This window comes from Drosophila takahashii, chromosome 2L, assembly GCF_030179915.1.
Source record: "Drosophila takahashii strain IR98-3 E-12201 chromosome 2L, DtakHiC1v2, whole genome shotgun sequence".
NCBI lineage: Eukaryota > Metazoa > Arthropoda > Insecta > Diptera > Drosophilidae > Drosophila > Drosophila takahashii.
The window spans coordinates 481,698-508,811 of NC_091678.1; the positions used below are offsets into that span (position 1 = coordinate 481,698).

The window sequence follows — 27,114 nt, forward strand, 5'->3', positions numbered from 1 at the left end:
TAGATTAAATAGATTTTTACTGCCGAAAAGAGGAGGCTGTACGACAAATGTAATATTTGCAATGACTTAACGAAAATGAAAGAAAGAGTTAAGAAAGTGACAAAAGGGGGATGAGTCTGACAGATGGGCAAAGGTCTCCAGCTGCGCATCATCAATCTTCATTTCTGATCCTCGGAACAGCCTCCCACAGCGAAATGGGTATGATAAGACGAGTTCATCTCATCTTACGACCCATTCCTCAATATTTGGCTGGGGAAAACGTCAACAGCAGTGGCAGGAAAAGTTATCGAGGGCCGGGAAAACTTTCTCAGGTAACTCAGGTGGGAGTGAGAGGGTTAAATGTGAAGGGCTGCTGGGGAAACTGTTTGTAAACACGAGCTAAGCAGCTACATATTTTATGATATAATTTGCATGTAGTTCAGCCAGCAGCTGTTTAAACTCATTTCGATAGTTTGGTTCTCCAAGGGAACTGCCGAGCTGCCTTCTGAGTGGTCCCAGGCAGCATTTGCATACTACTAACCCACACCACCTCCTCCTCCCTGTGCTCCCTAATGCACTGGAGCACTCCGTCCACTCCCCTTTGGACGCCTGACAGCCCTTTCAGAACTCAGCTCCCTAAGCATGATTGACAGGCGAATGGAGAATGGCGTGTGACAATCGTCACCAGCAGATGTGTTCCATACATCTAGATGTGGTATCTGTATCCGTATTTGTAAATGGGAATCCGCACTGCAAAAAATTAAAGGCTTTAAAAAGAGTAGGTTTCAAGCATAATTAGAGTAATTATAAATTCTGATGCGACGGATTTCTCAATGTCAGGTTAAATTAAGTCATAAGTTAACTTGCAGTTAAAGCAAGAAATATAGTTTTCGATTTCAGTAGAACTTGTCGTCTCAAACAATTTAACTTCATGTTAACTTTATCTGACAGATAACTGTAACTTTAACATAACATTGAGAAATCGCCCGAAAGTGTCTCAAAAACAGGAATATTTAATAGATTTTACTTATCGAATTCTTCCCTCAGTGCCTTCATGTGAGGCACATCTGTTTGGCTGGCAGTTATCCTTTTTCCACTCTCGCTGTGCGGTGGCTGCGCCCCTTAAGCGTTTTCTATAGCCGACCGACATGCAGGGAGCAGATCCAACTGTTACACCAATTGAATTATGCATGTAATCGCTCTTATCCTAAACGCACACTCGGTTACACGGATATGTGTACCTATGTGGAAATATATATAAGGAGATATAGATGCCAATTCGGATACAGATACACAATTACCGATACGCATGCAATCCGGTGGCTGTTAATATTTGAGGAGCGTGTCAAGTGGCAGTCACTTTCGCCATTCAACTTTCAACTGGGAGCCTTCATTCGCAGAGTCACGAAGTGAAAACTGAAATTCGCACACAATTTCTGCAGTTATTGGATTTCCACTGAATTTTGCATATTGAAATTGAATTAACGAAGTTTTTACCGCTTTCGTTTCGCCCTCTCCGCGCCTCGGCAGCTCGACTCAATTAGTTTGTCAGTAATTAGACAAACAGAGGAAAAGCAACCAAGACAACTCGAGTGGGGATTGTGGATTCCAATTAGCGATGGACGAACCTTTTTCCTCGCCCCCAGGATTTCCCCGAGCAACCGACTGAAAATCCCCAGAAAATATGCGCCTAATTGAATATTACAAGTGGTGCGGGGAAATGGGGGCCGTGAATCCGAGTTGATGTTTTCAATTTCAATTATTAAGGAGCATCTCCCCTGCGAAAAAGGGAAAGTGTGTGCCAGGCAGCCCACTTTGGCACCTAGTGGGTTCATTAAACCCGAACCCACAGCCAAAAATTCGATACCGAAAGGATAATGAACTTGTGGCTGCGCGAATTAAATATGCTCGTAACGAGTATTTCAGAGCTCATCAATTTTGGCCATAACAACGAGCATTCCCTAATCTTAATGGGCCAATAGCAATGGGGTCAAGGCATTCCGCCCGCTAATTGGAGTGAGACTAACCGTGGGGTCGAGGAATTCGATGGGCAAACAGATAGGTGCCGAGGGTTCAAAGGCCCTTAGCTCAGAGTTTGGAAATAGCTTTTATTTTAAAGGCAGGGAAAGTGATTCAACTACTTTGGAACTTGGCAACTTGGGCAACTTTTTGGTCGGAATTTATTGCATGCATGTTCAAAAAATATAACAAAATGTATATTAGTCATAAATTCCCAAAAGAGTAATTGTTTATAGGGAATTCTAATGTACCCAAAAATAATAAATAACTCTACCCAGCGAAAAGGGGTAATAAAAGTGACGATAAGAATTGTATTATTTTTGTATCATTATTTTTATTTTATTTTTTTTATTTTATTTTTTTTATTTTATTTTTTTTTTATTTTATTTTTTTTTATTTTATTTTAAATGTGTTACAGTCAACAAAACATATGCTTATGTAGTCAATATTTAATAGCTAAATATTTATCCCCCACTGTGAAGCCCCAAGTAATGGAACTTGTTGCTCGCATAAAAGTCAATGAATATTTTAATGAAATCGCCCCTTTGAAAATACTCAATGTCCGCACCCCCGAGTGGATCACATTGTTGCCACATTCCTTGAAGTAAAGCTAGCGTGACCATCGCACTTTTCCCCACTTAGTTGCACACACATTCATCGCGCTTTTGTTGCACGTTGTCTGCGTTGACTTTTACGCTCAGATGGAGGAAAGACAGCCCACCACCCACAATTGCTGCCTCCTTTTGGCAAAGAAACATCCATTTGGCCCGCGCCATTTAACGTGTTGTTCGACTCGACTCGCTTCCCCAAAGAGAAGCCAAATTTGCGAGACATCTTGTTCGCTGGATGCCAGATTTGGCTGCCACTTATTTGCATGCATATTTAAGAAATAAAAAATATTTTAATTTCGGCTGGGGTTACTCGCAATTCGGAATGCTGCGCATCTGTTTGGCATCGCCAGCTGCGGGCGGAGAACTTTTCCTTTTTCTTTATGAATGGACGGATGGCCGGCGGTATTAAATATTTATGGCTGCCGGCAGATGCCCATTTAATTTGACTTAAATAATAAGCAGAAATAACAGACGACAGACGGCGACTGCAAGCACTCATGTCGGCCAATTCAGCTGAGAAATTGGCCGAGATAAATTCATTAGCAAGAAGGGGAGAGATCAGTTCAATAAACTCTGGAATTACGAGTGTGTACTATACATTAAGTCATGTGTTCACAATTTATTGGACCCGAATCGAGTGTGCTTTGATTACCACATGCTGTATTCATTTCCTCTTCCTTTAAGCCTGTTTCACTTTTGGTTCTCACTAATCTTTGGCATATATCATCTCTGATTTCAGGACTCGGGCACTGGAACTCCGGTCACCATGCGCGTCGATGCCAAGGGATTCTTCCTCTACTGGGTGGATCAGAACAACGAGCTGGACATTCTGGATATAGCCACCATACGCGACGTTCGCACGGGACAGTATGCCAAGCGGCCCAAGGTGCGTATACTTGATAATCAATGACCGCCATGGCGTATACGCGATATTCACTTGCGTTTAGTCACTCAGATTTCACCATTTATGGGTTACAACATTCTTCGGTGCTTTTCATGTCGAATTCACTCGCATCCTTCATATCCGGCGTTACTTCGCAGGACTTACCTCCCTTTTTCCTGCAGCAGCAACATTTTCCACAGCAAACGCATCCCACTGAAATTGAATTGAAAGAAATATTTGTCTGGTTTTAACACGCACATTGAATGAAAGGCGAAATGTGGGAGGTTTCCGTCCGGTTTTTGTGTGTTTTCTTTTTTTTTTTCTGCCGCCCCCAGCGGATGTAATAACTTTTTCATCACCGCAAAATGCATACAAACGACACTCGAGAAAATATCACATCTGCTGTACAGTTTGTATGGCAATTTTTACTATAAATCTTAAATAGCTGCCGTTTGTTTATCGAAAAAGTAAACTAGCGTCGGTGAATCTTGGAAAATAGGGCAATGTATACGGAATTGAAAGCCAATTACTGGGACTCCTGGTATGTGAGCACACATTTTCCCCAGGTAAGCCACCCAATTTTCCCCGTTTAGATTGCCCAGCCAAGTCACGTGCGTTGTGTCCCCATTTTTGGAATATCCCCAACCCACTCCCCTGGAATCGGAATCAGTAGCCCATTGTGATTGTGCCACAGTTTTCCATAGCGAGTTTTCCGTTCATGTGTGTCACGCTTTTTCCGTTTTTCCACAATTTTCCTTCGATGGCAGCGGGGACTATCTCTTTTCGAAGTTAATTCATTTATCTTGCCAATGACAAGGCAACTTGGTTTGACTTTTGCTTTTGTGCGTTTGAAAAGCGTTTTATGTGAGCTCCTTGGATGAGAAAAATGTCATTTGAAAGTTTTACTGAATTTTCAAAGCCATTCTAAACCATCTTAACCCTCCGCGGCGCATTATCAAATTAAAGTTCCATAAATGTAGGTTCGTTTTCTTTTTCCCCCCTTTTTTGGTTTCGCAGCCATTAGGGCAATTATTCCGATGGGGAAATCCTTGGGCGTCATTTCCTTTCGGTTCTTGGTTCTTGGGGAGTGCCGCTTTTTGTTCACTGTATAAATCATGTTGCTCGGCCTAGGGCCACGCCCACCAGCAACCGCCGCCCCCGATAATAGTTGCTGCCGTGGAGCGCGACAGGCCCAAGGCCAAAGCCAAATGAGTTTTGTTTTCCTTCCAGTTTGCCCAAGGCAAACTAACAGCGCCGGAAAAGTTGGGAAATGAAAGCGGTCTTGGCGGGACAGAAGGAATTTCGGACAATGAAATGTGGACAACACTCGACAAAAATTGGGGCAGGTCTTTAGATTGAAAAATTAAGAAAATAGTAAGGATAAAAGGAAAAATATTTAAATCCGCTATGTAAATGTATACGATTTTTAAAACAGACAGTTTTTAAAAAAACATTCACTCCCACATATTAAATCAAGTTAATGAAAGAAAATGTTGGATTTTTCGAAATGAAAGGAACCCTTTGGCACAGAATCATGCGTTAATTAAAAGCCGAGAGTTGGTGGGCGTTGACCACGCCCAACCACACTCAAGCATACACTCACAGAGGCCGATGTGTGATTAACTGAAAGCCAGGAAAAGCGTAGCATACATCCAAGAGTCCAAGAGTCCCCGCCCCTCGCTGTGCGCCTTTAATTAAATGAGTACAAGTCCAGGGAGCTCAGCTAGAGATTCGAGTTTATTTAAAGGCCACAATTAAGATCGCTTTAAAGCAGCGCAAGCATAAATAACACAAATACACAACTCCAGGCACAAATTACATTAAATCAGACTTGGACTTGGACTCATAACTAATGGCAGCGGTGCCAGAAAATAAACAAACGAGTGGGCGGGGGGTTATCATACGCAGAGGTCATCATTCCAGGTCAGTCGGTTGCACAGCCGTGCTAGCAGTTCCTCCAGATCATTGGATATCTTTTCATCGTCGCGCTGATTCCTTCGCTGCAGAACCCGCTGCAATTGCTGAACCGCCTGGACTCGATCGAAATGGGTTTGCATCCGGGGATTGCTGCAGAACAGGCTGTTGCACTGAATGGGATCGCACTTGTGAGGGCAGGCAGGGTAACTGGGATCCTTGCACTCCATGTACTGGCGGTGGCGCATCTGGCGGAGATATTCCCGCGCCTGGCGCTCCCGATCCCGCCGACGCATCTCCTTGATCAGCGGAGTGTCCTGCTCCTTCGACGGACAACAGATCTCGCAGGGACAGTCCTTGTTGGTCTGCTTATCCCCATCATTGCTTTCGTCCTTATCCTTCTGCGGCTTCTTCTTTTTCCCCTTGCCCTTTCCCTTGCCTTTGCCTTTACCCTTATTCCCCTTTCCCTTGTCTTTGTCCTTATCCTTGTATTTGTCCTTTCCGTTGTCCGTATCGCTTTCTAGGTCACCAGGACTACCTCCATCCACTATGGGGGATTCTTCGTGGGGGGGAATGGAATCGGTACTTCGAGGAGCTATAGTAGGCTCCTCCTCGGAGGATCTCATTTCTGGTTCTTTGACTTTCTTGCCTTTACCTTTGTCCTTGTCTTTGTCCTTTTTATCTTTGTCCTTTTTATCCTTGTCCTTGTTGGTTTCTTTGCCCTCTTTGTTATCAGTTTCATCAACCTTATCCTTTTCCTTATCCTTATTTTTCCCCCCTTCTTTCTTACCGCCCTCTTTGCCATCCCCCTTTCCATCGCCCCTGTCTCCTTCGCCCTTATCACCATCCCCCTTTTCACCCACACCTTGATCACCATCTTTATCGCCCTTATCCCCATTATCCCCCTCATTATTACCATCACCCTTGTTCCCTTTATCTTTGTCCTTATCTTTCTTGTCCTTATCTTTGTCCGTATCTTTGTCCTTATCTTTATCCTTATCAAAACCCGACTCACCATCGCCTCCTGGGCCAGTTGGAACGAACTCGCTGCATCCCTGGGATGGCGGATCCTGGGGATCCTTGCAGCACTTCTCCAGCGCCTCGCACAGATCACTCTTACCGTTCGGATCCTGAACGAAACAGGTCACGAGTGACTTGTACAGCTCCTCGTAGTTGCGTGGCTCGGGCTGCTTGAACTCTGGCCTTTCGGCCATTTCCCGCTGGAAGGCCTCGTCGTTGGGTCGCGGATCTAGCTTGTACTTGGCCCACTCGTAGTCGGTGCACTTGCTCTCAGCTTCCCCGCATTTCGGTGGGCAGTACCAGTGATTGCGTCGCAGACCGTGTTTTGGAGGCTTCTCAGGCTTCACCATATCCATCGCTTGTTCCCTGCTGATTGCCGGGAAACCGGTGCTGTCCTCGAAGGGATGCTCCGGATCCGCCGGCTGAGGGCAGTGGAGCCACGAGAAGGCATTGCTCGGCTTCAGTTGGCGTCTCACATTTGGCATCCTGTCCAGCTTGGCCTTCAGACACTTGCGATTCAGGATGTAGGCACCGGGTTCCGGGGTTTTCGGCCTAATCTGCCACTTGGGTTTTATATTGGACTTCTTGGGGCATTTAGGCAAAAGGCTAGACGCCTTTAGACTCCTTTGCAAAGCTCTGTCAAAGAAGGCGGCCTGTGGGGTGGGATGATCCGATGCCACGCCATACCAACCCAAAGTTTCCTTCTGGGGACTGTAGTTCCACACGGTCAGCGAATCCTCCTTGTGCTCGTTGAGTCGGCCGCATTGGTTGGCCAACATGGCGTCTTCGATATACCTCAAGGTCTTGGCATCATCGCATCTGGAGATCGGGGGAAGGATGGTGGGATAGGTTTCCTGCAGGTGTGGCTTCTGGGTTTTGCAGTTGCTCCATCGCATCCACTGGTACAAGGTGGGCGGTTCCTCCACGTAGGTGTTCAGTGGATCGGGTTCCTGGCAACCGGAGGAGGCCTGACCTCCCACGGATCTCCTGGATCCTCGACTTTGCGTATCCTGTCTGCTCATCATTGTGATAATTAAGTGCAACCTCTTCTCTCTGCTTAAAGTGTTTTTACGATTCGGGTCCAATTTGCTTTTTTTTATTGCTTAAATATCTTGAGGTTTAGTGGGAGAACCAAAATAAAACAGGCTTATTTTTAAAATTTAGGTGTTGTCTGTTGAACACATGATAAAATACTGAAAATTATTTACACAAGTTGTCAGTAGGGCGTTGTGAATGGGATTTCCAGGCCTTCCATTTTACTTTAATCTATTACTAATAAAATAGACCAAAAAAAAATCAAAAAATAAATTCTGAATTCTGAAGTATTTTAAAATCGCATATAAGAATGGGAACCCAAAAATTCCAGGCCTTCCTTTTTACTTAAATCTATTTGTAATAATAAAATAGACCCAAAAAAAATCTAAAAATAAATTCTGAATTCTGAAGAATTTTAAAATCGCATATAAGTAAGAATGGGAACCCAAAAATGGATTTTAAGATTCCATAACTTGAATAACTATATGCCGATTTCGAAGTGACTAATTTTAACCCAAACCTGCATTTCCAGAGTCCCTTCAACACCTTATAACCAAAAACGACCGTTTATTATACAATTGTAAAATTTGGAAAAAACACTAAAACGTGTCAAGGGATACAAGCCAATAAAACGGACCTAAAAGTGAGACTTCTCAGATGCACTCGCACATTCGCTGGGCGATTCTCTGGCGGAGATCGTCGAGATTGAAGAGCAGCTCGTTGTTGACGATGGGATGGCGCTTCTTGCCCAGCAGTCGCTGCAGATGTTGCAGGGCTCCGAGGCACTCGCAGTACTCGGAGATCTTGGGATCCAGGCAGAAGCAGTTGTCGCAGTCGATGGGGTCCACCTTGTGCTGGGGGGCCATGGGCTTTTGGCCCGCGCACTCCATGTACTCCCGGTGGCGCATCTGGCGGAGGTACTCCCTCATTTTGCGCACCTTCTCCTGGGCAAAAACCGATTTCATGGCCGGCGAAATGGGGAGCTTCTTGGCATACAGACAGTCGCAAATGGAGCAGGGGCAGTCGGCTGGAGGGCAGGTGGGACACGACTCCTCCGCTGGCTCCTCCTTGTCCTTCTTCCCGCCCTCGTCGACTTTTGGTGGCTTTCCCTTGGTGGGTTTTTTATTCGGTGGCTTCTTGTTCGGTGGTTTCTTACTTGGTGGCTTCGTCGGCTTCTCCGTCACTTCTCCTTTGGCTGGCGGAGGCCTTTTATCAGGCTTTTCCCATTCCTCTTTGATCGGTGGTATTAAACCAGAATCCCTATCCAGGGAGGTACCTTCCCGAGTGGACGTATCGGTTCTGCTTTGGATTGGTTCCTTGGGTTCCTTGGGCGGCTTTAGGGGCTTCAGTGGTTTGGTTTTCTCCTGATCGGGATCTTTAACCTCCTTCGTCTTCTTGCCCGATTCGGGTTTCTCCTTATCGGGATCGCCCTTCTCTTTATCTTTACCTTCGCCTTTTTCCTTGTCCTTTTTTCCCTTATTCTTGTCCGGATCTTTGTCCGTATCTTTGGGTTTTTCTATGTTTTTATCTGGATCAGTGATCTTTTCCTTCTTGTCTTTTTTGTCCTTCTTTTTATCGCCTTTATCCTCGTCTTTATCCTTTTCTTTTTTCGTATCTTTATCTTGGCCAGTAGCCTTGTCCTTATCTTTATCCTTGACCTTGTCCTTCTTGTTTTTATCGCCTTCAACCTTCTCTTTGTCTGGCTGATTTGTACCATCTGGAGGAGGTTTGGGTCGTGGACCTGGAGTTGTATCAGGACCAGAACCAGGACCACCAGGTTGACCTTTGTTACCTTCCTTATTAGGTCCGCCTCCTCCACCGGTGGTACCTCCACCACCTCCGGGAGCTCCTCCACCTCCAGTAGCTCCACCACCACCGGTAGCTCCTCCACCGCCGGTACCTCCTCCTGTTCCTTCTTCACCGCCTGGACCGCCTGTACCTCCTCCTCCTCCGGCGCCTCCTCCCCATCCACCTCCTCCTCCGCCAGCGGATCCTCCACCACCAACCACTTCCTTAATATCCTTGATTACATTCGCACAACACTTTGCCATAGCCAAGCATTCAGGATCTGGTTGGGGTTTCACCTCGAAGCAGGCCTGGAATCGCCTATACATCTCATCGTAGTCATGGGGCTCGTTAGCCGGTGGCGCCTTCTGCTGGAGGAACCACCTCTGGAAGGCCTCGTCGTCGGGTCGCGAGTCCATCTTGTACTTGGCCCACTGGTAGTCGGTGCACTTGTTCTCCCGCTCGCCACATTTCGGTGGGCAGTACCAGTGATGGCGTCTCAATCCCTCCTTTGGCGGCTTCTCTGGATTCACCATATCCAGGCCTTCTCTCAAGCTCACCGCTCCAGTGGTGGCCGCATCCACTCCCAGGGGATCCATGGGATCCGGTTGCTTCTCACAGAATAGCGTTCCAAAAGCCTCCTTGGTATGCAGTTTCTGCCGGGCAATGGGCATTCTTTGGAGCTCGGCTTTCAGGGCCTCCCGGTTGAGGATGTAGGGCCGACATAATGGAGCTGGTTGTGGCGGTCTTTTTGGCTCTGGTGGAGCAGGTGGACATCGAACCGGTCTCCTCAGGCCACTGGCATGCTTCAAGCTGCTTGTCAAAGTTCTGTTGAATCTAACTGCCTCCGGAAGATCAGAGCCACCGGCCACTCCGTAATACTTGAGACTACTCTTGTCGGGGCTATTTTTCCAGATCTTCAGAGCGTCCTGCCCTTTATCACTGATTTCCAAACAGCCTCCCCGATCCACCGATTCCAGTAGCCAGTTCTTGGTCTTCTCGTAACTGCACTTGGACACTGGTGGCCTAATGGAGGGATACCGCTCCCATGGAATGAACTTCTCCGTCTTGCAGTTTCTCTGACGCATCAGTTCATAGGGTCTGGGGATCACATCCGAGTTCTGCTGGTCAAATGGATGGCATGGAGCATCTGTGCGAGAGCTAAAAGATCGCTTGCTGCCCATGTATTAGCTGAGTTTTAATTTAGGTCTTATAGCTTTTTTTGGAGGTCCTTTATACAAATTTAAAATTTTGTAAAATTAAAAAATAGTCTATCTGGTTCTTACGACTATCTGAATACTTTTGCCTAAACCAGTCCAAAGCAGCTGACAGATAATTCAAAGGATTTTTATAAATCTGCGGTGAATGAAGATATATTCCGTTCGAGGGACTCAATAGAATGTTTTTATAGAAATTCTTTTAGGTTTTCTATAAATTTTTTTTTAGCTCGACGAGCAACTGTGTGTTTTTGCGTGGATATTTTGTTTTGGAATAAATGTTTGACGTTAAATTCAATAGGGAACTGATTTATATAATTTTCCTGGTTTCCTGATTTATATAAACTTCTAAATTAAATCTTTCATTCGTTTTCCAATAAGTGTCATACGGCGTTGAGTAATATTTGATTAACACCTTCAAAAATCAATAACTGGGCTTTGGGGGGCTGTCTAAAATTATCACAAACATCCATCCGAACCCCCTGCTCCTTGGTACATAATGAGCGTTCTTAAAATTCAAATTTCGAGCAAAGCCAAAGGATTAGCAGGCCAAAAAGGAGTCGTCGGATTTTGAGGGGCGGCGGAGGGAGCTGCGCGTGAGTGCCGAGCGCGAAGCGTGAGAAGCAATTAAGATAATCGCCGTAGTCATTTCCGCTTTACGCTTCGCACGGTGCCGTTCCAAAAATCCGGACAGAGACGACCCGTGGAAGGGAAGCCCGGAGAACCAGGACGACGGCCATGAAAGCCATTTACATTATTCAGAGCGACAAATTTGCCGGAATTAGTTTTTAGTTAAAAGCAAATCATGACGCTCGCAGATAAACGTTGCCTGCAGTAAAGCGGGGTTTCCCAGCATAGGTGAGTCCCCGTTTATCACCGCTGAACGGCGCTTTAATGGCCTCCAAATGGAGGAGGTGAAGTGGGGAAGCCTTTCAATTAGTCGACTCAGCTGCGCGCATCATCCATCCATGAGCCTGGCATTTTGCTGACCAGCAAGGCTTATTAAGGCATCGATTTGCATGCACTAGGCAGAAAAGTTTAGTCATTTTGGGAATTTATGGTTTGGAATTAAGACAATGAAGTTTGAAGTCTGCGTCTTTAAATTTCAACTAGAAATGTAGATTATTAATTTATTTTAGAAATGTAAATCCTGGTAATCAGAACCTGTTGGTTTCTACTTGTTGGGAATTAAAATTTGAAGTACAATAAATTATATCGAATATTTTATTTTATTCACATATCTTGGGTACCTTAAACTAGTTAATGTTTTAGAATTCCAGTATTTTTTCTAGTGTTTCGCTCTGACCATGATTGGTTTTGGTCTTCGGCCGTAAGTCGCTTTTAGGTCAGATCAGGGTTGGTTTCTACTTGTTGGGAATTAAAATTTGAAGTACAATAAATTATATCGAATATTTTATTTTATTCACATATCTTGGGTACCTTAAACTAGTTAATGTTTTAGAATTCCAGTATTTTTTCTAGTGTTTCGCTCTGACCATGATTGGTTTTGGTCTTCGGCCGTAAGTCGCTTTTAGGTCAGATCAGGGCTCAGACATCTAAGAGCATTGAAGTCATCTGCCAGAGTTTTATTCCCCAGCTTGTGCATTCGATGTGCGAGCACAAAAGATAACATTGCCGGTCTCCGTCCTGTCATCCCGCTGTAAACTGCCAGCCGATAAGGTCCACCCCGGACCACCCTGGCCACCCGGGCAGTTTGTCAAATGTCCCGAGCGCCGGAAGCAAACACACACTCCTCCTCCTCCTCCTCCTACTCCTCCTCTTCCCCTCCCACCGAAGACATGGCGGCCACAAAGTTAATGCCAAATTCATGCTCTGGCTTCCGCTTCAAGTGCCCCGCCCCCTAGTCTGCCGCCCCTTATTGCAGTCAACTGTCCGACGTCCAAAGTCCAATGTCCTGTGTCCGAACTATGTGTCATGCATTCGAAAGGACGTTGATAATCCCGCTCTGAGCTCGTAGCTCCGCCCCTGTAGAATAGTTCAAGAGATGAACGGCTGGGTTGACGGGAAAATAAGTTTCTAAGCCCAGCAATAAAAAGGGGCGAAAGTGTTAAACTGTTGAGTACAAGAAGAGGATATTACAATGGTGTAACCCTAACTTTTTTAAATAATATTTAAAGTACTTTACCTCTTAGAGGTATTGATTGTAAATGCAAAGTCCCTTTAAGACTCTTTCCATTTAAAGTAATTTATTTATAGCTCGAACAGCTACTACAAAGTTCCTCCAAGAAGTATTCATTTGTCTGGAAAGTCTACAAATGAAACTCTTTGCTATTCATTCTGCTTGTGTCGCGGGCTCATTTGCATATAACCCAGTTGGCTCGCAAGTCGAAATGTTTTTCCTTCAGTTCAGTTCAGCTGAGTGGAGTTCGCCTGGTTGGTTTGTTGGCTGGGGTCCTTTGGCTGGCAAGGATGCACGTTCTCCCTTGCTCGTAAATCCATTTGTGCCGTTTAATTGAAATATGGCACCCCGGTCAGTTGAGCTCGGGAATCGTGTTTGTTTGTCTGGTTTACGAGGCGAGCAAATGAATTTCGCTGCACTCGCAGGATTAGCGCGCAAAAGGATATGACTTTCCATTTACGACTGCCGGCGGCAATAAACCTTCATTTTCCGCGTAGCCCCCGGTCCCCCCCTTCGATCCCTTTGGTCATTTGGTAATTAATAACCAGCCATGCTCATCCTTTCTCGATTGCAGGACAACAAGCTGCGCCAGATTGTGACGCTGGGCCCCCAGGACACGCTCGAGGAGAAGACGGTGACCGTGTGCCATGGCTCGGATTTCGTTAACATGACGTTCGTCAACTTCTGCTGCACCCGGCGGGATATTGCCCAGGTGAGTTCACTTAATGACAGCCGAAAAGTATCGAAAGGGAAAGCCATTTGGCGTTTGTGGGTCACATACTTGGACACACGCCCAGTTCCCAAGTTCCAAGTCATTGGGGGAATTGTGTCGAGAGTGGGACGCTAATGATGGACATAAAGGGTCGGCTACTGTGCACCAAGAAAAATAATTAGCAGGATCTTAATGAAAGTACATAACTAATTAAGAGTCTAAAGATTTTCATTTAAGATCAAATAATTATTATAATCTTAAAATCTTGAAAATATTTACCAAATCCTTAAAATAATACGTAACGTTTCCGTTTTATTTCCAAATATTTAATTTCTATTACTATGAAGCTAAAATTAGAATTATTTTGATCTTTAGGAAAGTATATTATTTTTCCAGGGATTTTAAATACTATACTCGTACTTCTTTTTTTTCTCTTTGTGTATTTTCCCCTGCCATTTTTTTTCACCCAGGACACACCTATGCCTTTTCGCTTTCTGGTTTTGGCTATTTTTAGTGGGTCGCCGAAGGCGCGTAAAAATTATTATGGACCAACTCAACGGTGCTTCTATTGATTTTCGTCCGAGGGCGTGTCCGCTGTCCACTGTCCGACGGCCATCGTCCATTTCTCATGTGTCTGTCCTGGATTGACCTTGCCCAAAATCAATGTTCTATTTTATCAATGGTCAGCAGCCCCGAGAAAACAGAGAAAACCGAGACCGTGCTGTTGTGGTTATTATTTTTGGCACGCGTCGCGGACATTCCCGAAATAAACAAAACGCAACTTGAACCGCAGAAACGATGGCAGGCAACAAAGGAAAATCAAATTATGAAAATGTCGAAAATTTTCATAAACTTTTCACAAGGAATTTCGCAAAGCAAAATAAACAAAATTGGCCATAAATACACATGAATGGGCGATAGTTTCGGTCTCTGGAAAGGAATGAGAATGAAATGTCTGACTGGACTGAACTGAACTAAACTGAACTGACTGTACAATCAATCTGCGGCCTGCATCACGCATCCGCCCCGTGTTGCCACCGATAAAATAACTCAGAAATTCCTTTTACATGAGCCAATCGCAGAACGTTTTTGGTTAATTAAATTCACGACAAGCTAACTTTGAGCAAATATGCCTGAAGGTGTTTCCTGGTAAATGGATTAAATGGATTCTAAATAATAATTTGTATATATGGAATTTCTTAGCTTTTTGGCCTAGAAGGATATAACTGAACATGGTTATTAAGAAGGAATTTATTTATATATTAGATTTACTTCTGTTAATTACATTTAACGAATTTAACGCAGCTATTTTCTGTTGTTTTTTAAAGCTACTTAAATGAATCCTATTCCTGAAAGTCTAATGTTCGTCCATAAATTGAAAAGTTTCTCAGCTTCCCTTTTCATTATAATCCATATCCATGTTGATTGAAGTCCCCCGCACACAGAATACTAAGAAGAAAACCCAGAAAGAGTCTATCTCTACGCAAATATTCCACAAATGCAGACTTTTCTCGGGCTCCATTCGATGTTTCACCATAGCTCCCCAACTTGGCACTTATTTTAATCCATTTCTGGTCTCGCATTCTCTTTCCGCCTTTGCAGCTCTGGTCCGATGGACTCATCAAGTTGGCCTACAGCCTGGCCCAGCTGAATGGGTCGGCGATTATGTTCCTGCAGAAGGCCCACACCAAGCTGTGTCTGCAGGTGGACAAGAGCGGTCGCATACCAGTGAAAAAGTAATTGAAAACAGCCCCCACAGAACCCAATACCTTTCCATACACCCCGAATGTCCTGAGTCCTGGGATCCTGACCAACTTTCGGGTTTCGGGTCCCTGGCTTTTGTGCATTGTGCGTTGAAGCACTTGACAAATATTTGTTAAGTGTAGCCATCGACGTTGAGCTGAAAATTGAAATTTACGCCAATTTCTATTTCGCAATTTCCCTTTTTCCTGCTCCTGCTACTGGTGCTGCTCCTGTTCCTGGAACGTGGCTCATGCATCACTGGCCACCACGACGATGATGACGATGGACGACAACAACCTCATCAACACCAACACCGACCAACACCGCATTGTCTGCCTTTCAACCGTTCAACCGTGCTGCCCAATCCACTCCACTCCTCCGCTGGTCAAATTCTGGTCGTGACCACTTTAGCATCATAAAACTTTTCGCCCAGAACAAGGAGGATCGCAAACGTGTCGAGAAGGCGCTGGACGTGACCGGTTTGCCGTCGGGAAAGGTCGATAGCATATCGGTGGCCAAATTTCAATTCGAGGACTTTTACAATTTGTACAAATATCTCACGCAGCGCTCGGAGGTTGAGCGGCTCTTTGACAGCATGTAAGTGCACTTGAAAAGTAGTAATCAAATGTATTTACCATTTACCTACCACTAGGAAAGAGGTGTGTTTAGATTCGGAATTGAATTTTGAAATATGTATTGTTTTGAATTTCTAGCTGGCTACTTTAAACTCCTTATAAAAATATTTTATCTTAAGCAAGCTACTAATCACTACCAAATTATAATACAAATAATAATATTAATTTAAATAAAATGATTAAATAGAAAAATATTAGAAACAAGTTAGAAATTATTATTAAATAATATTTTAAAGTCAATAAAAATCACCATTCCATATTAAAATCCAAGTTTAAAATCCTTCAAATAACTATACTTGTAAGATCTAAAATTTAATCCATTTTAAGAAAATCAAAGTATTATATTTAAATTTGCAGTGGACTTACTATTTTTTGTTTAAAGCTGTTTCTTTTTTATTTCATTTTAATTCTCCGATTGATTTTTATACTTTTACTTTACACAATTAACTGATTTTTTTCCCTCCCTCAGAGTTGGCAACTCGAAGCGCAAGTGCATGTCCATCGCCCAGTTGGTGGAGTTCCTGAACAAGACGCAGCGCGATCCCCGCCTGAACGAGATCCTCTACCCGTACGCCAATCCAGCCCGGGCCAAGGAGCTCATCCAGCAGTACGAGCCCAACAAATTCAACGCCCAAAAGGGCCAACTCAGTCTGGATGGCTTTTTGAGGTGAGCTGTAGCTGTAGCCGTGACTTGTTGCTGCTTGAGGGGATGGAGATGGCAAGTGGAACTGAGACTGAGACTGAAAGGAGGTGCATGCCATATAGGATCCACTCACTTTGGGGAGCCCTTCTGGGGGTGACAACTTATCAGGCGCAGTGCCAGCTGTTTGGGGCTGTTAGAGTCACTCGAAGGACCTCTCGAGTGCGAGTGCATATGCATATGCATATGGATATGACGTTGCGCTGTTTTTTGCTCTCGGGAAAATGGTGTGGGAAACGGTATGGCTGTCGGGGGACTCTCTAGTCAACCCTGAGTGGCTTAGCAGTCGTGAAAACTCGCAGTTTACTGTTACAGCCAGCAGGCAAAAGGATCTGAGGAGGCGAAGGACGAAGGACGCGCAAACTGACGCGACCTTCAGCTGAAACTGCAAAGCTGCTCAAACACTTCAGCTGCCGCCGAATGCCGCGAATTTCAGAAAGAAACCTACACGCAGAAACATTTCTTTTTTAGAGGAAATTAAAAATATTAGATGGTTGTGGAATTTTCAAGTTAAAAATAGATTTTAGGGAAACTATAGATAAAAGAAATCAACACTACTTTGAAATGTACTTTTAAATGGTAAATTATTAACCTCTTTCTACTCAGATAAAATATTAAGAAGGGGATTTAATTTCTTCAAGTATATTCAAGTTACTTATAGTTAGAGCATCCTATTATAAGCTTATCTTACAAACAATCGGATAATCCCATCCTTTCCATCCACAGGTACTTAATGGGCGACGACAATCCCATCATGGCGCCCAACAAACTCGATCTCTGCGACGACATGGACCAGCCGATGTCGCACTACTTCATCAACTCCTCGCACAACACCTACTTGACGGGTCACCAGCTGACGGGCAAGTCCTCCGTGGAGATCTACAGGCAGTGCCTCCTGGCGGGATGCAGGTGAGTGCGGACTTAATCCGGAAGCGGGTCGTTCAGGGGAATGCAAATGACGCAATTGATGTGGTCAGCTGCCTTCCGTCGCTCGAAAGCTGGCCATGACCTTTATCCCAAAGTGTGTGTGTGTGTGCGTATGTGGTGACCTTCAGCCGAGAAGCGCTCACATAAAAAAGCAACTCTCTCTCGCATTCACTTAAAACATCAGGTGCAGTTTTCCGGCGTTGGAAACTGTATACACTGCAATTTAATAATCCTATAACCAAGGCCTTGTATTTAAAATGTTCTTGATTTTTAGAAAATTGCCATCAGTTAAGTTTCGTGGACCATAAAAGTTTAAAGTTGGTCGTTAAATGTTAGTGCACACTGTTTTATAGGTGCACAACACATGGCTATTAAAACAAATGTGCAGTGCTTAATTTTGCAATTATTTCCACGCCAGTTGTTCAGTTTGAGAACTAAATGGCTTCATTTGCCCACAAAAATCCTACTAATTAGTACTTGAATTTGTTGCATTTGTCCTAAATTGAATCGATTTAAGGGATTTTTATGCCGAGTGTGTTCTCATTTCGTCGTCTGTCACTGACTGAACGATGATTCCGACGACGATGCACACACATCGCAAAATTTATTGACGCAGAAGTTGTTACTTTGCGTTTATTCTCCGCTTGCACGACTGTCGGAATGCATTCGGCACTTTGCGTGCGATTTACAGAGGAAAATGGGCAAATGGTTATGGGCAGAGGATGCGGATGGAGACGATGAAAATAAAGAGTGAAATGTAGGAAATTGTCATTTGCTTTTACCACTTTCAACTTGTGCTTCGCTCTGTCTTACCCGCTTTATTGCAGATGCGTTGAGCTTGACTTTTGGAACGGACGCACCGAGGAGCCGGTCATCGTCCACGGCTATACGTTCGTCCCGGAGATTTTCGCCAAGGACGTGCTGGAGGCCATCGCAGAGAGTGCATTTAAAACATCCGAATACCCTGTGATATTGAGCTTTGAGAATCACTGCAATCCGAGGCAACAGGTGAGAGATATAAGCGAAAAAAGGAATAACTTGTATAAAAGCTTAAAAATTTCGATAATTTGCTATTTATCGATATTTAATTTGTGTTTTCCCTTTAAAACATCGATATTATCGAATCAATATAGTCAAAATATCGAAAATATCGATTATTTTAAAGCTATACCTTGTATCTATCCAAGTACGAGTACTAGTACGTTTATAGGTCCCAAAAAGGGATGACGAACCAAGGCAAATAACAGAAAAATGACAAGGGCAATAAATGTGGCTCCCACCTTTCGCCACGCTAAATTGCAGAAAACAGGAGGCCGAAAAGTTACTTGTCCTAAGACAACAGCAGGGTCCTTAACTCATCACCCTAATCCATCATTCAGCGAAAGACAAACAAAGAACACGGCACACATAAGGGAGTCATTGAGTCCTCGAGTCCGAGAACATTACTTAAAGACCATGAAGGGAGTCGGGACTCAGGCCTCAGGACTCAGGACTCACGAATCTCAGAAGCCACTCGAACGGTAATTGCCGGCTGCTTAAGGTCCACGAGCGGGATAATAACAAAGGCAAAGTTTTTACGGCCTGAAAGGTAAAAGGGGCCAAGGAGGACAGAGACTTGAGGCGAAAAGGGGGCTAAAGTTTAACCATTAAAAGTAGTAATATAAACTAAATTTCCCACTGGGAGAGCACAGGTAACGAGAAGAGCTAACAAACGTGCCACGTGCCGCAGAGCCAACTTGCAACATATGATGTCGGAACAACTACACGGATACAAATTATTCATAATTTCCAAGCAGTTTGCTTAAGAGGTTTAAAGCTTAAGGGTTTAAAATGGGATAATCGTAAATATAGCAGAGTATCTACTATAAGAAAAGGACGGTAGAAATACAAGGTGTATAAGTTTCAACCAGTTTCAGTCACAATTTCTTCCCGTGTAAGAGGGAAAACTTTATTTTACCCATCAAATGTCAGTTAGCAGTTAGTTAACAAGTCACTCGGCTCTAGTTTATGCCAGCTCATTTACTTTACCCTTATTTCCATCCCTCTTTCGATAGGCCAAAATTGCCAACTATTGTCGCGAAATATTCGGCGATATGCTGCTCGACAAGCCGCTGGACTCCCATCCGCTGGAACCCAACATGGATCTGCCTCCGCCGGCGATGCTGCGGCGCAAGATTATCATCAAGAACAAGAAGAAGCACCACCACCACCACCACCATCATCACCACAAAAAGCCGGCTCAGGTGGGCACGCCGGCAGCCAGCAACAAACTGACGACGGCCAACTCAGGTGGGTTAACTAACTGGCTAACTAAGCTCACTCCTTACATTTTACTCCTGGCTGAGCCACATGGCGTATGCTTAATGTGCCCAGAGTCTGCATGCTCGAGTTGCTGCTGCTTTTTCAGCCTGACGCACATATGTTTTGGCATCGGAGCTTCCTGCCCTTCACTCTGCCTTCCCATTTACCCCTTCCGAGGACGACGATCCCCTTTTGGTCTATGAAAAATGCAAATGAGTTCCGCACACGCAGCAGCTGCTCGACGTTTTTCTGCAAAAAGTTCATCAGCCAGCAAGGCAGGCTGGGAATATCAAAATTGGAAACAGCACTCGAGGATGGATAGGATTGGCAGAATAGGGGGTGGATAGGGTGGCTCCTAATGAACAGGATGTTGAGCTGGCTGGCAAACGGGAAGCACTTGGGACTTTAAATGCTCGATACTCACAGTAGAGCAACTAGCTGTTTAACATCCTGTTTGGTCTTAAACTTTAGTATGCTCATAATTATTCTATCGTAAATCAAGAACAAATATAAATTTTAAATCAGTACTCTAAAATAGTTCTTCCAATATAAACCACTGCCTTTTATTAGATTTTAAATGTTTAAGTTAGAGAAACCCACAGAATATTTCAAAGTTTAGTTTGCAAGTATAATTCTTCCAGACATCCAATTCCAATGTCTCAAAGTATTTGATTTGCTAGCCAAATATTTAGCAGGCATTTGCATGTTCCCCTCAGAGTCAAGAAAACTTTGGCGTAGAGCATTCAAGCCTCTGCTCATTGAAAGTTGGGGAATGCTAGGAAAATGTTGTTTATAAATTTGTCGCCTGACCACTTCCACTTACACTTCCTGTTTGCCAGCATTGAGTTACTCCTGCAGGAGCCATTTGCATTCGCACAGCTGCACAGTTTGCAGTTTGCAGTTTGGCCCGGGGGGCCGACGTTTGTCGCCGTTTCGCCAGGACTCCTCTGGCTCCTCGCCTCTGTTCCCTCAACAGCCACATCCTTCTGGCATTGGCCGGATGACATTTAGCTCATGAATTGCAAAAAGCCAATTTATAAATGCAAATTACTTTGGGATTCCCCTCCAACTCCTCCGGCTGCAATTGCCGTATCCCGGCTGTCATCTCTGGGATCCCCGGGATCCCAGCCCGGCAATTGCATCCTTTTTAGCCGTTGCCGCCCCTCCGCACTCCTGGTTTATGTAATTTGATTTATACATATTTTTATTATATTCCATTAAGGCGAAACTGCATTTTAAAAGCCTGGCGCATTTTGCGTTCGCCCATAACTTAATTGGTTTGCCAGCGAGCGTGTTTTATATTTTTTTATTTCTTACACTTAAATGGGAATAAGTGAATATATAGGTTTGGTAATGGTGTCGTGGTTTATTTGGTTTGAAAAAAGGCTCTACTTTCTCTTAAAACTTTATAATTTTGGACTATCACATTAAGATTTTATGAAAGGAATTTTGTAGGAATGGGATGTTAAAACAATTACTTGCTTATATGTATTATTTATCGAAATGTAGAAGAAATTGTTCAAATCGGACTATTGATTAAAAAGTTATGAGCAAAGCAAATAATGGTATTCAAGCAGTGCAAGCAGTTGATTTGCTGCATGCATATCTCTATCTCCCTCGCACTCCCTTTAGCTTACTTGACTATAGTGTTCTCTTTTGTTTCAATATATAATAGTAACTAATATTTCTAAAACTATTAGTTAAAAAAAATCTCATATTTTTTCTTGGTGTATAATAACATTAAAATTATTTATAAATTTTCCAGTGGATGCGAAGGCGGCGGCGCAACAAGTGGCATTGGCGGCCGCCCACGAGGATGGGGGCGTGGCCAGGAGCACCGCCAACGGGGACATTGGCACGGGAACGGGAACCGGAACCGGAAGTGCGGCTGGAACAGGAGGACATGCACCGCCATTGCAAGTGAGTACTGAGTTTTGTTCCCTGTGCCATCGAGCATAATAAAAAAAGGTCAAAGGGGAAAAATAGCCTATCTAACGTATCTATCCATTATTGTTATGGTGGGCGTGGCATTCGAACTGAAACTGCCACTGGCATGCCTGTAATTGCATTTAATGGCCCACTCCCAGTCGCAGATACACAGATATACGGATATGTTTCCATATATCCAAAGGCAAGGGGTATTTTTCGGTTCCTCTGTTGACTCCGGCCGATTTGTTTTTCTGTTTTCTGTTGATGATGATTGTCATCGGGCTGCTCTGTTTGCGTTCGGCGTTTGCATACGCAATAATCATGATGACAGGACACGAAAGAGGAAATATGGGCATTGGTGCACAGTGAGGAAAAAAGTTTTAGTCCTTGAAATTCCCTTTTTAGAGTCAAGTGATGTATACAGAAATTTGGAAAAGAATTTCTCGGCAAGAACCATTAAATCCTATTATATTTTCAATCCAATACATCAATACATAATACATACAATCCCAGTCAAGAACCCCTTTCATTTTCTCAGTGCACGTGTGTGGCTGCCCCACAAAAAGTTATAAATGAATGTATGCATGGAAATGAATGGAATAGAGTGGATGTGGATGTGGCTAGGTTGGTCGTCCGATGGCCAGTGACAGTCAACGAACTGCAAACTGTGGACACTCCAAGTGCCGGAGGACGGAGGACGGAACTGGTGGCCAAAGGGGGAAATGACACACGATATGCTCACTAATCAGAAGTTGGCCCCCACCGATCATCAGTAATCAAAGCTGGAGAGGCTCGGGGGAATTCCCCGCCCCAAAATGCAAACTGAAACCCAAACTAATTTGGCTAAATGTTTGCCAAATCTCATCCCTTTCGAAATATTTGGGAGGCTGCTGGCGCTAATGGAAGTCAAGCTTCCGCTGCTCACATGGCGGACATTTACATTTCGGGCAGCCGAAAGCTGTGCATTTTGGCCTCATTAGCCGCTGGGGATTGGGGATTCGCAAGGAAAGGGTCTTGCTGCTCGACCAGCGGCCCATTATCCGCACTTCCTTCGGCTGCCGGTATTGTGGGACTTTTATAAATCGATGGCACAGTGACGTGATTCTAGGGGGAATAAGGGAAAAGGGATGAGGAAACCGGAGACCACAGACCGCCATGTCCTGGTTGTCGTCGTGTCGTAAACTTTATGCAATGCCCAGCAATGCATTGTGTACTTCCCCGCTTTCAGCCCTTTTTTCGCTGCGAAGAGGAAACACAATCTGTGCAATTTTCTTGCCCCGCATTCGCATTATCTGCACAGGGAGAAAATCATATGATAACTATATGTATAAAAATCGGAGAGTGTTTTTCTCCCAATGATTCGAAAACCAGAAACGAGTCATTTAATAAAGAGGATAATTTATGGAGATGGTCTCAAAATATTCTACTGAGATAGTGGAAATATATTCAAATTTTAATATATTTCTCAATAAATATATTAGCTCACTATATATTTTATTAAAAATATTTCCACTGTGCAATGGAAAAGACAAGGAGTTAGCTGGATCTGTGGCAGCTACAAGAGCACAACACATAATAATGGGTTTCATATTCCATCTGCCATTCCCTGTTGACCCTTTCGGGACGAGAACAGCGATGCAATGACATGCAATTTAATAGTTGCGACATGGGGGGTTCCACACTGCGTATACTTAATATGTACAGAAACAGGGGGCAAACAAATGGATTAGCTAAACTAACAAACCCTCGATCTTTCAACAGCAAATCCGCCAGAGCTCCAAGGACAGCACCGGATCCTCGGATTCGGACAGCTCCTCGGACGACGAATCCCTGCCCAACACCACGCCCAATCTGCCCAGCGGCAACGAACCGCCGCCGGAGAAGGCCCAAAAGGAAACGGAGGCCGGCGCGGAGATCTCGGCTTTGGTCAACTATGTGCAGCCCATTCATTTTAGCTCCTTTGAGAATGCGGAAAGTAAGTAGATCTAACTTGGATCTTTGATGTTAATATACCTCTAATATTTGATTTCCCTTACCAACCAACCCCTTAGAAAAGAATCGCTGCTACGAGATGAGCTCTTTCGATGAAAAGCAGGCAACGACCCTTTTAAAAGAGCGACCCATTGAGTTTGTGAACTACAACAAGCACCAGTTGTCGCGAGTCTACCCGGCGGGCACTCGCTTCGATAGCTCCAACTTCATGCCTCAGTTGTTCTGGAACGCCGGCTGCCAGCTGGTGGCCCTCAACTTCCAAACCCTCGACCTGGCCATGCAGCTCAACCTGGGCATCTTCGAGTACAACGCTCGATCGGGCTACCTGCTCAAGCCGGAGTTCATGCGTCGCTCGGATCGCCGCCTGGATCCGTTTGCGGAGAGCACGGTGGATGGGATTATAGCGGGCACTGTTTCGATCACCGTTTTATCTGGTCAGTTTCTCACGGACAAGAGGGCCAACACCTTCGTGGAGGTGGACATGTACGGACTGCCGGCCGACACGGTGAGGAAGAAGTTCCGCACCAAGACGGTCCGGGATAATGGAATGAATCCCGTGTACGACGAGGAGCCCTTTGTGTTTAAGAAGGTGGTGCTGCCCGAGTTGGCGAGCATTCGCATCGCAGCCTACGAAGAGGGCGGCAAACTGATTGGCCATCGGGTGCTGCCCGTCATTGGACTTTGTCCCGGCTACCGCCATGTGAATCTCCGCTCGGAGGTGGGCCAGCCCATCGCCCTGGCCTCCCTCTTCCTGTGCGTGGTGGTCAAGGACTACGTGCCCGATGATCTCTCCAATTTCGCCGAGGCCCTGGCAAATCCGATCAAGTACCAGAGTGAGCTGGAGAAGCGCGACATTCAGCTGTCTGTCCTGACGGACGAGGCCGAAGCGCTGGGCGGCGGGGATGAGGACCTGTCCAAGTCGTGTGAGTAACCTATTCAGTTGCCTTGTAAGGAGTAGTAGCACCACTCGTTGCCATTTTAATTTACCTTCTTTTCTTTCTACTTTTCTTTTTGGTAACGTTTCATATAACTTTCGGTTGTACTTTTGGATTTTCGGATTTGGTTATACACCACAAACACTACCCAACCCACTATCCACCACCCTCCCACACTCTCAAAACGGTTGACGGACACACAAACTGCACCACCTCTGAACCCAATCCCCTGCCCCACTCGCTCGCTGTTCGATTCTGTCTGATCCCCCAGTCGTTTTCGTCCAAGTAGGTGGCCAGAAGAAGGAGCTGCGTCCCGTGGAGTCGCTAGCCACCTCGCCCAAGCACAGGCCGAGCATCTCGGCGGCGGCGGCGATGAGTGTGGAGGTCACCATGGATCGCACCGACGGCGGAAGGGGCGGAGAACTCGACTCGAGCGGCTCCATCGTGGCCCCCTCCATTCAGCACCAGCACTCCCTGGATCAGTCCGTGAGCACCTCCATTCGCCAGGTGGAGTCCTCGCAGTTCGATGTGGATCTGGTGCTGGCCGAACCGCTGGACAAGATCCTCGACCACAAGAGCGTCAAGGAAAAGCGTCTCGAGATGGAGAAGAAGCTGGAGTCGCTGCGCAAGAAGCACGACAAGGAGAAGGTCAAGATCGCCGGCCAGAAGTCGAGTCCTCTGGAGGGCAAGAAACCCAAGTTTGCCATCACCAACAAGCTGGTGAAGCGGCTGAGCAACAAGAGTCTGTAAGTAGCAGGGCGGGAGTCCGAAATCAGTGGGTGTGGCACTGCCAGACGACGCCGTTGAAATTAGTAATTGTCTCTCTCCGCACAGCGAGCCCGGCGTGGAGATCCCCGCCTGCCCTTTGGATCTGGGCGACAGCAGCGAGGAGAGCGCAGCCGCCGATGCTGGCGAGGATTTGGCCGGCGGAAGCAGTGGCCTGGACGGCGGCGGCACCCAGGAGTCGCGATTGCGCAGTGCCTGTCGCGAGTACACTTCGCAGTATCGCGAGCTGCAGGAGAAGTACCACGAGGCCATCTACTCGGCAGCCGAGAAGGTGCTGAAGACCTCGCAGGCTGGTCAGACGAAGCAGCTGAAGGCGTCGCTGGACAAGGTCACCGGCGAGGTGATGCACCAGCTGCAGGAGGCGCGCCGCAACGAGGTCAAGAACCTGGCCACCGTGCACCGGGATCGGGATGAGCTGATCAGGTGGGTTGAATAGTACCCCCTCTTTAATTATTTTAATTAAAATAAATTTCTGACAGAATGAAACGCGAGGTGGCTAGCTCCGTGGTGGAACGTGGCGTGGCGGAGCGAGTCCGTCTGAAGCAGACCTTCGACCGTCGCACGGATGAGCTGCAGAAGCAGCACGATTCAGTGCGCAATGCTTTGGCAGATCACCGCTCCAAGGTGAGTCTTTGTGATTCCATCAAATGATAATCCTAATAATGGTACATCCCATATAAACAGGCTCGTCAAATCCTCGACAAGGAGGCGGAATCGCGCAGCTGCGTCTCCAACAATGGCTTCCTGGTGCTCTTTCATGGACCCCATCACCACGGCTGCTCGGGCTCCGGTTCGTCGGCCATTTCTGGCAATAATCTCACTCTGAATCTGGACGCGGGGGCTGCCGGCGGCCACTCGGCCATTTCGCCGGCCAAGTCGCACAACAGCATCGCCGCAGCAGCGGAGATGAAGACGTAAATGGGCCACGCCCCTACGAATTGTTCTCCCTAGCCCCCGCCCCCAATTATCCTTAGGATTAATTGCGGCTCTACAGTTGTTAGTCTTCAGTATTTACAGCAGAAACATAGAAATGAAAAAAGTCTTCGTAGAATTTAAGCAGCGGAGGAGTAGACACCCTACCCTCGCAAACCTATTTGACGGGAACTGACCTCGACTAGTTCTAGAATCTAAACCCCCTTGCTAAAGGGAATCCAAGCGAAACGCGTTTTCTAACTGAACAAACTAGATGTAAATCTATCGCATGTATGATGTACTTGTAGTGTAACTGTTAACGTATCCGTACTTTGCAGTACTTTATCTGTATACTGTGACTATCGGTGTATATCTATGGTGTGGATGGATATGGATATCCAGATAAAGATCCAAATCCATCGAACCCTCGTCGAACCGTACGGTTTCTTCCTATTCGAACTTCGCTGAAACTCTGAGTGTCTAATTAAGCAAGCAAACAAGTAACAGAAGCAGAAACTAAGTATAATTTATTTGTCTATACGAAGGAGAGGTCGAGTGCTCCATTTATCTAATGCTAATTGTGGTTGTGTGTATTTTACATCAGTTTTAATCGATCTTATTTATACGATTAGTTTAAGGCTCTCGCACAAAGCAAACAGAAAACTGTGGAATGAATCTCGTGCGCACACAGGGCGGATGCTTTATAAAGCGGAAGCCGGAGGAGCACAAGTCTAGGCCAACAATTAGTCAATTATTTTTCGGTTGGTTGCTATTTATTCTTGATTTAGTCACTACTCTTATGTTTTTTAGTTGTTACAAAGCTCCAATAAAATTCTATATCGAATTGTTTTCCCACTATTCTTTGATTTTACTTTCTCCTCACTTTCACCTTGGTCCAACGCATACACATACACGCACAGACGGCGTCGCACACAACCT

The 27,114-nt window shown here is 45.3% G+C and overlaps 3 protein-coding genes across 8 annotated transcripts in view; 1 reads left to right on the plus strand and 2 right to left on the minus strand.

The window, feature by feature from the left end:
• The window catches only part of Plc21C (Phospholipase C at 21C), a 48,115-nt gene extending 21,082 nt beyond the window's left edge, over positions 1-27,033 (plus strand). For 2 of the 5 annotated variants that reach the window (XM_070211541.1, XM_070211542.1), the window contains exons 3-17: positions 3,349-3,495; positions 13,178-13,315; positions 14,918-15,051; positions 15,470-15,655; positions 16,163-16,360; positions 17,120-17,302; positions 18,148-18,328; positions 19,375-19,609; positions 21,387-21,541; positions 23,312-23,525; positions 23,602-24,465; positions 24,749-25,223; positions 25,291-25,686; positions 25,743-25,887; positions 25,948-27,033. In XM_070211541.1, the coding sequence (XP_070067642.1) occupies positions 3,349-3,495; positions 13,178-13,315; positions 14,918-15,051; positions 15,470-15,655; positions 16,163-16,360; positions 17,120-17,302; positions 18,148-18,328; positions 19,375-19,609; positions 21,387-21,541; positions 23,312-23,525; positions 23,602-24,465; positions 24,749-25,223; positions 25,291-25,686; positions 25,743-25,887; positions 25,948-26,181 (3,885 nt within the window). In that variant the 3' untranslated portion in view covers positions 26,182-27,033. The remainder of the gene's footprint in view (positions 1-3,348; positions 3,496-13,177; positions 13,316-14,917; positions 15,052-15,469; positions 15,656-16,162; positions 16,361-17,119; positions 17,303-18,147; positions 18,329-19,374; positions 19,610-21,386; positions 21,542-23,311; positions 23,526-23,601; positions 24,466-24,748; positions 25,224-25,290; positions 25,687-25,742; positions 25,888-25,947) is intronic. The other 3 variants (XM_017148107.3, XM_070211543.1, XM_070211544.1) reach the window with 3 other exon arrangements.
• On the minus strand, positions 3,495-7,626 carry LOC108061794 (cylicin-1). 2 transcript variants are annotated; one of them, XM_017148191.3, is made up of 2 exons: positions 6,422-7,614; positions 3,495-3,705 (listed from the first exon to the last, which is right to left on the minus strand). In XM_017148191.3, the coding sequence occupies exons 1-2, from the start codon at positions 7,449-7,451 to the stop codon at positions 3,575-3,577; spliced, it is 1,161 nt and encodes a 386-aa protein (XP_017003680.2). In that variant the 5' UTR covers positions 7,452-7,614; the 3' UTR covers positions 3,495-3,574. The 2 variants fall into 2 exon arrangements, with proteins under 2 accessions (XP_017003680.2, XP_017003672.2); XM_017148183.3 differs by lacking the exon at positions 3,495-3,705 and having other exon boundaries at positions 5,212-7,626.
• LOC108061948 (uncharacterized) lies at positions 8,009-10,741 on the minus strand. The gene has a single exon (XM_070216932.1). The coding sequence runs from the start codon at positions 10,428-10,430 to the stop codon at positions 8,115-8,117; it is 2,316 nt and encodes a 771-aa protein (XP_070073033.1). The 5' UTR covers positions 10,431-10,741; the 3' UTR covers positions 8,009-8,114.
• Positions 27,034-27,114: the final 81 nt, after the last annotated feature.